The sequence below is a fragment of the Micromys minutus genome (assembly GCF_963924665.1).
Source record: "Micromys minutus genome assembly, chromosome: 5".
Taxonomy (NCBI): domain Eukaryota; kingdom Metazoa; phylum Chordata; class Mammalia; order Rodentia; family Muridae; genus Micromys; species Micromys minutus.
In genome coordinates, this window is record NC_137974.1 from 5,627,074 (window position 1) to 5,641,101 (window position 14,028).

The 14,028-nt window shown below is 45.8% G+C and overlaps 1 protein-coding gene across 1 annotated transcript in view; it reads right to left on the minus strand.

Annotated features, from left to right (window-relative positions):
* Nucleotides 1-12,293, minus strand: part of CNMD (chondromodulin) — a 23,060-nt gene extending 10,767 nt beyond the window's left edge. Inside the window, exons 1-4 of the mRNA XM_080917083.1 lie at nucleotides 12,161-12,293; nucleotides 11,630-11,773; nucleotides 6,807-6,947; nucleotides 1,647-1,757 (exon numbers count right to left, since the gene is read on the minus strand). Of these exons, the coding sequence (XP_080773209.1) occupies nucleotides 1,647-1,757; nucleotides 6,807-6,947; nucleotides 11,630-11,773; nucleotides 12,161-12,232 (468 nt within the window). The 5' untranslated portion in view covers nucleotides 12,233-12,293. The remainder of the gene's footprint in view (nucleotides 1-1,646; nucleotides 1,758-6,806; nucleotides 6,948-11,629; nucleotides 11,774-12,160) is intronic.
* Between the last annotated feature and the right edge of the window lie 1,735 nt (nucleotides 12,294-14,028).

Sequence of the window (14,028 nt, forward strand, 5' to 3'; positions counted from 1 at the left end):
TATGAGCAACCTTCTTCCCATTCACCTTCTAGGTGTGGGCACAGAGCATGCAACAGCTGAAAGCTGACAGAACAGGTTTGAGGAGTTACAGCCACATTCACAGCAGGCAGCAGAGCTGGCTTTGGGATCTACAATTTTATGGCTCCGGAGTCTGTCTTCCTCCCAAGATCCCTGCCACAGCTCAGAAGAGAGACAGACGGTCATGGGTGGGACTACTTTGTAAGCCCAAAAAGACTAAGATGGGGCACATTGTTGTTAGATGTGTCTTTAGGGCTCTGTGCAACCATAAAATACAGTTTTGTTTTGTTTTACAATTAGGTTTAAGGCAGGTATACAGCTTGGGGAAGTGATTACTTAGCATGTGTAAGGCCTTAAGTTCAACTGCCAGTAAGTAACACAAAACCAACAAAATACCAGGCTTACAGGCAAGTCACTAGAAACAAATGGAAGAATTATGTCTTTAGATGTGTAGAGTTCGAGGTCAGCCTATGTTGTGAGTTCTACTCTAGCCCAGCTTTGAAGGTTAACTTTGACGGGGGAGACCCCTGTGATTAAAAGGGGGGGGGGTGCATATCCCAGTGTTTTAGCTTGGCCTGCCAGCAAGGCCTTTGATTCAACTTCATGCTTTAAGAAATACCATTAACAAGGTTTCTATAGCTTCTTGTAAGCTGACTTAAGCCAAAGGGAAGACCTGTGTGGAGCATCTCAGCCCAGGGTTAGGCACACACCCATGGGAAGAGACCACCAGACCCACTTTCTGGGTGACCAGCTATCCAGAATATTTGGGAAGAATTCCCACCCTTTGTGAGGCTGCGGGGGGCGGGGGGGGGGAGGCTTCTTGAAGTCCCTTTAATGAAGATTTTACCTTGAGGACTTTTTATTCTATTTTGGACTTCTAATCACTAATCTGATAGCCATTTAAATTGGATAAATAAGGGCTACCTGAGTACCAAATCACTAATGCTTTTAGGCATTTTTGTGTTTGTTTTGTGTGTGTGTAGCCACAGCACACAGTTGGAAGTTGGAGAACAACTTGAAAGAGCTGGTTTGTTCTTTCTCCCATGTGGGTTGTGGGGATCCAGCTCAGATTGCTAGGCTTGTGTAAAAGCCAGAGTTAACCTGTAAACCCCACTTGCTCATGCCACATGTTTATGCTCTCCTAAACAAGATTTTTTTGCACCAGATGTGCTTGGTTGGATGTAGGTGGGAGGTGTGTAGGCAGGAAATTACACAGGGGATGTATGCTTGCCCCTGATTGGACCTGACGGGAAATGCAGTCAACTGTGGGCTTTGCCTTTTTTCAGCTTCTGTAAACCGTGGACCTGGCCAGAGCCCATCAACCTGGCCAGTATTTAATTAAAACTTGCTTCAGATTTGGCTCAAAATTGTGGAACTGTTTCTTCTCTCTCAAATTTCAGGAGGAACACTTGGCAGCAACTGACTTTACTCGCTGAGTTATCACAGCTAATGCACTTAAAACATGCTTCCCCAAACCTTTAAATATGTCACGCCATGTCGGAAAGATGGCTCAGAGCCAGCAGGACAGATAAGTTCCAGTAGAGAAGAAGGAAAACTTAGGCTGTAGTCATGAACCTGCCAAGGAAAGAGTCTTCAGGGTCTGTCTGTTTTCGTGTGTTGGTACCCACCAGTTCAGAGATGCTCTGCTTGGTCACAGTGCCCACCTCAGGGATGCGGGCCTTCACCTGTGCTTTGATGTAGCACTTCTGTCCTCCAGCAAAGCGGATCCCAGTGATGCCCTAGGAGATAAAACATCTATTTATCCATCCACTTGTTCACTCAGTCTGTTGTGTAGAGGTAAACGTAAGATAAAATACCTGCTACCATGGAATTTATCTTTAGCATTGTATTCTAATAGGAAAATATAAATTCAGGTAGAAATAAGGGTCACAGTGGAAATGGCAGGAATGACAGGGAGGATAGAGACCACTCCCAGGAGGGGTGAGGATGAGGGCTGAAACCTGAACTACATAGCTCCTGTTGGTTACTCCAACTGTGTGTGGAGCTCAGGAGCTGCCCCTCCAGCCCTGCAGCTCTTTGGTGGCCCGGGTGGGTTCTCTGTCTCTGACTTTTCCTAAGATTCATCTTTCACTTGATACTTGGTCTACCGTTCTCAGTTGTACTTCTTGAGATCAGTAGCTGAGATGTGCATGTTGGCCAGATTAATGAACTCCCTTAATTCTGAGCTTTCCCAAGTTACAAAGTCTGATGTAAACAGAAAGACTTTACACAGCACCAGGAGCTAAACCTTACCAGAGGACTTGATGTTTTGTTTTGTCCCCTCTGAGATATAAACAGTATCTCCTCCTGGCTGGGGACCAACCTTAAGGGACACATTGGCACAAAGCTCCTTCTGAGTTGACATCTGGGCACTGCTCTCACCTGAGGAGGATGTGAGAGGGAGCGGCACAGCCTGCCCCAGGAGTGCTTACCTGACGCTGCTGACGTGGATTCGTGATCAATAGGTGATCTAAACCTTTCAAAAGATCATAACACGTGTCTAATAATGTGGATTCCACCACGTCTGAACCTCCTGCTGGGCTGAGGTGGGTGTAGGACAAGGCTGTACTGGATGAAGTCACTGAGAAGTTGGGGGAGGGAAGTACAAAGCCAGTGCTATGGGCTCAGGACTCTCAAATGGAGAATGGACTTAGCCCAATGCCATACTGTAGGAGAGTCACAGGAATCTACCATATTCACACAGGACGTGAGACCCACTGAGGCTGGCAGGTAACAGGGAGTCTTCCTGCAGGGCCCACTCTTGGCCACTTGGTCATGCTTGAGAACCTTTGGCATCTGCTCCTCCCCTGCATGTAAATCCGTGACTTGTAGCTTAAGAAACAAGGGAGAGAGAGAGATCACTGCTCCCTGTGCAGTGTGTTTTCTAGCCCCAGTTACAAATGCTCTCTGAACATGATGTGTCCGGGGTAAAGCAGACTTCACCCCAGTACCCATGGAGAAAGCTGCAGATAACTATGCTGAAGGTCCCCCTAGTACTGTTGAGTCTCACGGTCCACACACTGCGGAGGTTGCTGACAGCCCATGGGATGGACCAGTGGAAGGGAAGTCACACTTCACCATACAGTCTAGCTGCAAAGCCACAAGTGGCCATATATATTAAGAGATTAAACAGATGGAGAAGCATTTAAACAAGAAAGTCAAGCAAATCCCCTCTGCTAGTAAACAGACTGGGCCCTGGAAGCCCAGGATAATGAAGACATTTGCTAACAAAGGCAACAAGTGAAGATTTAAAGAACAAAACAACCAGAAAACGGGTCTGGAGAGATGGCTCAGTGGTTGAGAGCACTGACTGCTCTCCCAGAGGCCCTGAGTTCAATTCCCAGCAACCACATGGTGGCTCACAACCATCTGTGATGGTATCTGGTGCCCCCTTCTGGTGTGTCTGACAAAACAGCTACAGCGAATAATAAATAAAATAAGTAAAACTTAAAAAACAAAACAAAACAAAAAACCAACAAAAAAAAAATCTAACATTTGTTCCTATGATGCCACCCTAGCTTTGCTTCCTTTGGGAGGGCTTCAGGGAGGGAAGGGAGTCTTGCCCCCAACAGATACTTTAGAAACCTTTGGAAGAGTCTGATATAAAGATTGGGATTTTCTGTTCTTTTGGGGTCTCATAGAGCCCTGGAATTCTGAAGAACCAACTGCGCCATGTCTTAGGAATCAGAGCTGTGTGTGGGAACTTGCCTGGCACAGGGCGCCATTTTTATTTTACATATAGACATACAGTGACTGAGCACAGCTATACACAGCTACTTAGAGACGGAAATAAATTCGTTCTGTTCTATTTTAGAGACAGAATCTTAGACTTGTCTCAAACTCACAACCCCATTTCTGCTTCCCAAGTCCTGGGTGGGCAGGTATGCATGGCCGCGCCTGTCAGGGCATCAGCACAGATGCCCACGGTCTGAGAAAAGCTCACAGCACTTAACTGTCAAAGCACAGCTGGGACCGTCTGCACTGCAGGCTTGGATCGACAGTCTCCGAATGCCCAGTAGATGCACTCGACTATTAATGTCAGCTAATGCACCCCGCAGAGTGTGCACATATGAAATCCCTATTTCATAATAAATTACCCTCATTTTATTGTTCCTTTACATTATAGTTGAGGGTTATATTGATTTTTGAAATCAATAACCTACCTACTTTCAGGGTAGGTTCATGCTGTAGTTTTACCCTCCCTCTAGCTTTCAAATTACAAACTTCAAATATCCACATATTAAAAGAATTGTTTTCTGAGAACCAAGAATTGTCACATGTGCTCACCACTGCTGTCTGTTCTTGGTTTCTACTTGTGCCTTTTGTTACTGAAATATGGCTTCAGGTCTGAGGAACTTGGCTTCAGCCTACAGCATGGATGCTTGGCAGCATATAATCTTTTAGAATACAAATCATGGACTGTGAATCAACCCTTGTTTGTTTGTTAGTTTATTGAAGTCTCAGGGAACAAAGTTTGGGGCACTTGTTTCTATGGTGCACCTCTCTTTTACGGTGTCTGTTCTCTGTCGGACTGTGTTAAAACACAGGGCTTCCAGTATCAGTGAAAGAAACTCCCTTGATATAGCTCCACCTGCATTTCCATCAATCCCCATCTCCATCCTTGACAGAGTTGACTTCTGGAAGGGGGACTGTGCATCCTTCCTAGCTCTCCCTGTTAAAGTTCAAACTATTTCTCAAAAGAAACGGAGCTATAGCGAGTGGAAGGGTGCGGGTTAGCACAAGAAAGCCCCTTGTGGTTCCCAGCACCACAAATCACTCCTCAGGACACTATTCAATTACCTTGTTGTCACCTCTGCCATGTCTGTGCAAAGCCTCTAATTGGCAGTGACACTTTGTGCATGGAGCATGCTTTGCCCATAGCTTATCAAGGCACATTTCTGGGCTGACCTCAAGCCATTTCTGTGTGCATGTCTTTCTTTTAGACTGGGCCAGAAGGTCCTTGAAGGATAAATGTCAGACATCTTCCATCCCATACAGTGAGCCTCAATCAACACTTCCTACATTTGACTGATGGTTTAAAATAGAGGCAAAAGTAATAGAAGATGACCACAGAGTTTGATTCATGTCTTTTCAAAAGGCCAGGCTTGTTTAAACCCAGAGCAGGTACGATCCATCAAAAATACGTTCCACTCACCAGTTCTGACTTAGAGAAATGTAGAAGCTATCAAAGAGAATTGATCAGTTTATGAAATATTTGTGGCCCTGTTCGTCTACGAGAACAAAACACAATCAATACCATTATTAGAAAGAAGCAAAGGATTATAAAACAGATATATAGGTTTGGGATTAAAATATTTTCAGAGGATATTCTTGACACATCAACCTCCCAAGAGTGAGGGGCCTTTTGTAATTCATCCTCACAACCCCTTTTTGCATATTTTGACATTATGGCACATTACAGGTATTCAATTTTGTTCTGGATTGAATGATGTGTACAGAGGAGCCACATTTTATTAGTTTATATTGAGTAGTACAGAGAAAAAATGTTTGCCCTGTCCTGGGTTTTGCAGTAAAAGCATTTAATAGGTCCAGAAAAATTATACTTGTGCACAGACCAAAACCATTTGCAATGTGATGACCACACAAAGTGCAGCTGGGCACACTCAGGGCTGCAGAGCCCATCCCAGGTCGGGGCCTCTGTTAACTCAGCCAGGCTTCGTTGGCTTCGATATTCAGCATCTCAGAGTGCTCATGCTAGCATCTGCTCGGGGATTCAGAAGGACTTGGGACGGGTGTTTTGGTTCCCACAAGAGGAGTGCTTTCGTGTAAATGAAAAGCTTCTTTCGTTCTCATAAGTCAGAGGAGGAAGGGTTGATGACATGTTTGTAGACCAATAAACACTCAGAAGAGACATTATGTTCAAGAGCCCTCCTGCACTATGAAGCAGAGTTAGCAGAAGAACCCAAACACGAATGCTTCTTCCTCATCACTGAGCAGAAGAGACTGAGATTTTGTCAGCCAATGGGTAATGTAGCCCGAGCGACACTTCTGTTGGCAGATGCACACTGAAGCATCAACAAAGAGCCCAGTGTCTCAAACTGCCTGCAAATTAAATTTTGCTCAAAACAAAAGGGGGCCTCAAATGTTTCCTTTGTACTAGGCCATGACAGAAAATGTGGGCTGTGATAGGCATCCGCCTGTGATTATTTTCTGGATTAAATGGAAACTAAAAAAATGTGGACATAGAACCTACTGTGGACAAACCACCCAGTCATTAAAGTGTCTTTATTCTCTAGAAACCCAAAGTTTGGCCCTTACTGTTGTTGAAGACTATTAGAACACTCTATATGTCAAGTTGTAGAACATCATTCAGAATCACATGGTTCTCAGGAGCCCTTCTTAAAGACTTCGTGGGATTTCAAGAAGAGTCTGTTCTTGGCAATGACATTCATCATGTCTCCCCATTAGAAACAATAAAGCTTTATTTTTTACTTCTAAGCCCATATATCTTTTATTTTCTAGAAGTAAAATCACTTTTTTTTTTTTAAGCTTGAACATGAGAATCTCATGTTGCTGAGGTTGCTTCAAACTCCTGGGCTCAAGTGACATCCTTCCTGAGAGCTGGGCCTGCTGCGCCCAGAGGGTTTGTATATTCATTCGCCTTCCTTGCAAGAAGATGGAGGGCAAAGCAAGACCCCTTCCCAAGGAGCAGAAGCTACACCCTGTGACGCTCCTGTAAAGAGCGGGGCAGAGCGGCTGCTTCTCCTGGGACTGGGAAAGCCAGGGCCTCACCTGTTAGACTCTGTAAACGCATGAAATGTACTTACATTTTGGAAATCATTAACTTCAATCGCTTCTTCCGCTCCGCTTCCCATTTTAAAGGTCTCCAAGTTGTTCCCAGCATCTATTTCCATTGACCCGTCCTGTAGTCTCCCATTGATACTCATGGTGTAATGAACGTTATAAATCTAGAGGGGACAGAAGAGTCTTTGGTGAACTTTCTTTCAGCAAGTTGGGGCTTATCTTTAGATCCTCAATATGTGAGGTGGGCTCCATCTTTTTCATAGATCCACGAAAACAACATTAATAGTAATACTTGCATTTGAGGACTCTGTTCATATACCTGTCAGTTAATCCAGTGATTTCTTGTGTGTGTGTGTGTGTGTGTGTGTGTGTGTGTGTGTGTGTGTGTAAGCCAGAGGTTAATGTCAAGTATCTTCCTTCATCGTTAATCACCTTACTTTTTTTGAGACATTGTGTCTCACGGAACCTGGAACTGACCAATTCAACTAGACTGGCTGGCCTAGCTGCCCACAAGCCTGCCTTGGTGTCCCCGTGATAGGATTACAATGTGGGTTCAGTTCCTGAAGGTCGCATGGCAAACACTTTAGCAAAGGAGCCATCTCCTCCGCCTGATTGTTTTCAAATATTTCCAAGTGAAATCTTTGGTAGTGTTTGATAACTACTCAAAGAGCTCAAGGACTTGGATCTTGGCTACACATCAAAAGCAACTGAACAGATGCTCCAGGTACCGTATCTGGACCAGTTAAATCAAAGCCTGTGAAGTTGGTGGTGAGCATCAGTGTTTGGTAGCTGGAAAGGCAGTTAGTTGGCTGAAACAGTGGAATCTTTGCTTGAAGACTGATTTTTGAAATTCATCAGTCAAGATTAGATGTGTGAGGTAGCATATGGTAAGGATTACAGACAGGGTTGGGGTCTGTCTTACACACACACACACACACACACACACACACACACACACACACACACGACAGCACTCAGGAGGTAGAGGCAGGCAGATCTCTGTGAGTTCAAGGCCAGCCTGGTCTACATAGCAAACTCCAAGAAAGCAAGAGAAACTAATTTTTGAAAAAAACAAAAAGAAGAAGAAGAAAGAAAGAAAGAAAGAAGAAAGAAAGAAAGAAAGAAAAAAAAAAACAAAATAAAATAGGCTATCACTAATTTAAATCATCCAAAGGACTTTCTTTTCTTTCTTTCTTTCTTTCTTTCTTTCTTTCTTTCTTTCTTTCTTTCTTTCTTCCTTTCTTTTTTTTTTCTTTTTCTTTTTTTGCACAGCTTATCATTCACGACAGTAGCTTAAAGATAACTCACACACTGCTCCTGCTGCTGCCCTGCTGGACTGGAGGCAGGGTTTCTCTCCTTTTCTTCTTTCTAGGACTTTGGGTAGCTATCTGTCCTCATTAACATCCATTATCTCGTCTGCCTAACATGGAAAGCGCATGTGTGGTCACGCACAAGTGCACATGTGCAAGTCTTCAAAGGCTGAGACCCGATGACCACGTTTCTACGTCACGCCAGGCCAGCCACTCAGCACTGCGAAGAGCTGTGGTTTAGTCGAGTCTGGTTTTCCTCCCTCGTTGTGAAGAGGGACTCTTACTACTGGATAAACATTAGAAAATGTAGCTGTTGTTTCAGGATCATTACGTGGAGAAAACTCATTAGTTCTAGACTCGCAGAGCATCATTTTATCATCAGAGATGTGGGAATGGCTCTGTCACTCCTTCCCTTCCTCCCAGGCAGCCAGTAAGAGAAGAAATACAGGCGCCACTCCAGCATGTCCATCCCTGCCCTCCTGCCTCCTTCCAGGAACCGCCGCCTCCAGTCCCCTAAGCCACCCGACCAAGGGCCACCCCCTAGGATTCAGACTTAGCAGAGATGGAGCAGAGCCCAACAGCCTGTTTCACGTTCTCCCTTAGAAACAACCAGCCTGGAGTTTTGGTTTTGGCTAAAGCAGTCCTTTCTGCACGCCAGCTGAGAAAGCAAGCTCTGTTCTGTCGTGGGAGCTCAGAGCAGCCATTGTACACACGGGCTAGCTGCGACTGTTAGAGGACCCTGGCCTGTGAGTTTCTTACTGCCGTGGTTGTCCTCCGCTTAGATGACGGCAACTGAGGCAGTGCAACATCGAAGAATTTGACCATTTAGAAATTCTTTTTGGCCTGTTCCTCCTTATCCCCCCCACATACACATCATAGTTTATCATACTGGGTACCATGCTGGCTTTGACCCTTCCGGTCATATTTCCACTTTCCAACAGTTGCACCGTTCTCCTCCACAAAGGCTCCCTAGCTATGACTTGTATCCTTCGAATATGGAGTTGGCCTGTCGGGCATGTTCATGCTGGTGGTTGCTGGAAAAGCTTGGGCCCTCTTGGAGTGGAGGGGTAGGAGTATGGGAGGGTGGAAGGCAGTCTGCAGTTTCCAAAGTTCTGGGCCCTGAGCAGGGCAGGAAGCAATTACGTTATCTTCTCTAAGCCTAGGGAGCTGTTGGCACCTAAGGCTATTTCTCACCTAGTACAATGAAGTTTATTATTTGCCAAAATTCTGCTCAATATGGTGCCGTTTACAGCCAAGAATATTTGCTAATGAGTTTTTAATAAGGCCTCGGTTCTATAAGATTAATTACATAATGTTTGGGAAAACGTCTAGAAAAATTAATCTAAGAACAAGGCCCCAAGCAATGGTCTCCTCCCCTCACCGAACGGGTGAGTTGTCAGTTGTCTGGCACTGATGGGAGTTTCCTGTATCTCAACTCCCTTTTCCATTTACAATAACGTGGATGAAAAATGGCCTCAATATTTGAGCTCCGCCAGTGATCCCCTCATTATTAGGACCCCGTGTTTGCTCACCCTGCAGCTAAATTTGAGCAGACCTGTCCTTTGGGATCGAGCCACATGAAAGGGGGAGGCGAGAACTTCACAGTTGGCTCTCCTTTGTAAACAAATGCAGAAAGCCCAGGTACGAAACTCTCCAGAGAACGAACAGAGTCCATTAGCCTGATGGCTGTCCCTGTGTAATAGATGCTCACCTTTTTTTGACTATGCCGTGTTTTGGGGTGATTTAGAGTTATATTCAGAGACAGCAGAACCATGAATATGCACAGCATAAGCGGTGCCGAGCGCTCTTCCCTTCAAAGTTTGTGATTTGTTTGCCAGACTTAAATAATATGGAACAGCATTAGACAATTTTTTCCAGGAAAAAAAAAAAGCCATGATTTTCTTCATTCTGCCGTCTGTGTAGGAAGTAGCAATAACTTTGATTGTTAGCAATAAAATGTGATTTACTGTTCCTCCATATTCTTAGAATTTAATCCTGCTCTCTTAAACCAAACATCTTGCAGGGCAATGAGAGGTATGAAGAGAAGGAATCCACCACTTCTTCAGGACGATGGCTCATCCTAAGAAGCTTGTCAGCTAACTGTGTTTGCCTTTAATTAAATGCCAAATGGTATTGCCTTCATGGCCAAAATATTTATCAAAAAAAAAAAAAAAAAAAAAAAAAAAAAAAAAAAAAAAAAGCCCTTAAAAAGTAAAGCTATTTTGTCTTCAAATTACATTCATCACTGAGATTTTGTTATCTGAAAGATAGTATTTACATTCTAACACCATCAAATTTCCCAATGGGTGAGAATCTCAACCCCGATACTAATGGAGACACAGACATTAAAATCACTCTCATGTTCAAATTCTGAGCTTTCATGTACGAGCATCCGGACCAGTGTCTATATTTAAAATACAAATACATTAAGGCAGTTTTCAATTCCACACAAAATAGAGCGCAATTCTGATCTTACAAATTGATGCTTGTAAATTTGATATAGTCTCTAAAACAGACTCCGTGCTAAATGGCATGCTTATCTACATTAGGCATTTGAGCTAAAAATACAAATTATGCAGTGACTGCAGAAGATATGATGTGTAAAATGGTTGAATTGCTTTCAGCACCATTTTCTCTAAGTACTGGGATCCGTTCATGCTTTGAATTTCACGGCGGGAGAGGGGGAAAGAGGCAGCCAGCGGGCCTTGGAGGACAGTGATTAAGAAAGAGCCCTTTGTGTGCCCAGGAGATGGAATTCTTTTCCATTAGCTGAGATAAGTGTATGCCCAGCGTGGCAATGGTCATCAAGATGAAATGCCCCCTTTTACATAGGTGGGCACAGTCAGGTATTTAGAGAACACATTGGAGCTCTGCCCAGCTCAGACAGAAGCAGTTTTTATACTCCTCGAGAGAGTCTATCCAGCCTTAATCTCAATGGGCAGATAGAGGGAGAAGAGTCGTTAGTGAGACGTTTGCCACTACATCACAGGCGACCACACGGATTCTTAAAAGAGATCTGTTACCTCTAAGCAAGTCTGACTTTTTGTTTTAACACAGAAAAGGGAGAATGAATAAATAGGTCACAAACGGGAACTTTCCTGATCAAGACTTTTCCCCCAGCTGTAGGTCTGAGTATGCCTTCTACCCTTTGTCCTATTTAAATTTATAGCGTTCCTCAACTGGGACAGGCATCAAGGATCATTTACTCCCCTTTCTTTCTTTCTGGATAAGAAGTTCAGAGAGGCCTCGTGCCCTCACAACTGCCTGGTAGCTGCGACAGGCTGTGCAGTAGAGAACGGCCTTCCCCAGTCTCCGTTTCTGTTTTCCTAGGAACCCCGAGCTTGCCTGTGATGTGTCCTGTGCCCACTTTGGGCTAGACTCACGAAGGGAGGTGTCCCAAGAGAACCAAAGGGACCAAAGGGAGCAGCAGGCTGTGCCCACTGGCCGACCAGCGCTCTGGCTCCACCTAGGGGTTCGGCCACCCCGCGCACCTGGCGTCCCTTGCATCCCAACTGGAGCCGCTTCGTTGAACTTACGTGATTGTCATTCCCCTTCCAGAAGTAGAAGGCCCCGATGGCCCCAAAGAGCAGCAGCACCGCCCCAGAAATGAGGACCACAGCTCCCACCTTGAGCAGCCTTGTAGGACTCCCGGAGGGCTTCACGGTCACCGTGGCATACGCCTGCGGGGGCAGGAGATGGACTGGTTGCTGCACCACCCACACTCGCCATCCCCGGGACACCTTGAGAGTTGGAGTAGCAAGCCTTGGCCCCAAGCACACTCAGAGGCCGCCTCGCGAGGACCCCTTATCCTCAGGCGTGGCAATAGCATATAGGCAGGACCCCTAGTCCCACCAGTCTCTGCTGTCTGTCACACAGTGGTGGCTCCTGTGCACCCCGCCACTCCATCCCCACACTGGGCATTCTCATGCGACTCCCTCATCACCACACATCCAGCGACACAAGTGCCTGACCCCAGAAGTGGATCTGGCACTCACACGCAGCCGCAGCCCGGGACCCTGCATCTGGACCCACTCCACACCAGTTTTGGGGACCCAGGAGGTACTCACCGGGGGACTGCAAAACTCAACGTCCTCAGGCCCTACCATGGTGATAGGAACTTTGTCTGAGTTCTCTGCCATGGCTGATGATGGAGAAGATACTCGAAGGCCCTGTCTTGCTGTCCTATCTGTCCCAGCTGTCCCGTTGTCCCTACAATGAATGCACACGCAGCAGTAGCGGCAGCAGCGGCAGCAACAGGAGCGTCCGGCTCTGGCCAGCCCTCTGTCCCCACCCCTTGAGCACCTCTCCCCTCCCCTTTCTCTCCACCCTGGAGCAGCCTCCTCTGCTTATCCTGCATTCGCAGACATACCCTCTCCTCGCTCTCCCGGGTCCAAAGCCCCAAAGTTCCATCAGATAGATTTGGGTGTGTAAGGGATGTTGAGTCTTGGAACCCCACCTGCACCCCCAATTACTGGCTTGCCAGGCTTTTTAGACCGTCGCTGGGGGTCGCAGAAGCCCAGTGGGGGAGAGATGTTGGGAGGGGCAATGTTTTAACTGTTAAACTCGATGATCTAAGAGTCTAATGATCAGTCTAAGCCACTTTCCACACCCTCCGGATGTGTGTAAAATCCTTGCCTGCACACCCTCCAGATGTGTGTAAAATTCTTGCTTGCACACCCTCTAGATGTGTGTAAAATCCTGCATGCCCTCCACATGTGTGTGAAACCCATGTCTGCTCATGGCACTGGGAAATGCCCAGTGGGATCCAGCTGGGCTTCTCCCGGCCTCTGCTAAACAAGGGTAAGGACAGCCTTTCCCAAGGACACTGTCCAGGGATGTCAGGGAAACCAGAGACCCAACAAAGAAGCAGGAGGGGAGTCTTAATACAGACTGCATATCGCTGAAAGAGACTGTTCAGGAGTCAAACGTTGAAAAGCATGAGGACCATGAAGAGCTTTGGATTTTTGCCATCAGGAGGCAGGAAAACCTATAATACAGCGTTCGTCTTATTGGGCATACGGCACGTCTCACAAAAGGTTACACAGCGACTAAACATAGGTGCCACTGATATGAGACACGGGAATTAATTTTTATAATATAGGGTGGATCTAGGATCTGTAAAATGCCATTCATGGTGGAAGGTTAACCGGTGAAGTCCTGTGCAGGTAACCTTGTTGAGAGTTCATGGGGTAGCATCTTTGTCATCGTTTCACAGTGTTCCTCCTCTGGCTCTTACGATCTTTCCGCCTCTTCTGAGATGCTCTCTGAGCCAGTGTACAGGACTCGCATTACACATGGGGATGCGCTTCCAACTACGCTCACTCCCTGTGGCTCTCCGAAGCCCCTTTCCGCTGCTCAAAGATGCTTCTTGATGAGGGCCGAGAGCGCACTGACTGTGGAGAAGGCAAGCGTTTAGGTATCATATCAGTTTAGCAAAGTGGAAGCAAGGCCTACGACCTCTCTAGCTCCGGGTTCTAGGAAACATACACATATACGTGTAACATTATAGAGGAAGAAGACATGAGTTTGAGGGAGGAATGTGGGGGTACAGGAGGAGTTTGAAGAGGAAAGAGAGGATGAACACTACGGGATGTGTATGGAGTTTAAAATTTGAAGGTATATTTTTCACCTATCAAACTAACCAAACTCAAAATAGTTGTCTAAAAAAAAATCTTTTGCATAGTATGAGGTCTTATATTTTGCTGTGGGTGGATGAGACGGGACGGCTTCTGTGGAGAACCGTTTGATTTCGACATGTAAAATGCAATTTTGTTCTGTGGATTTTATTCTGCAAAAGCATTCACGAGGCAGGATGCTCACTGTTGCCTGTTTGTTAGAACAAAAGACAGAAAGGCCCTTAGTGTCCAGAGAGGAGAGGTGATGCTAGAACCTCACAGTGGGGCCCTGGCAACTCCTTAGAAGAACGAGGGCTTTG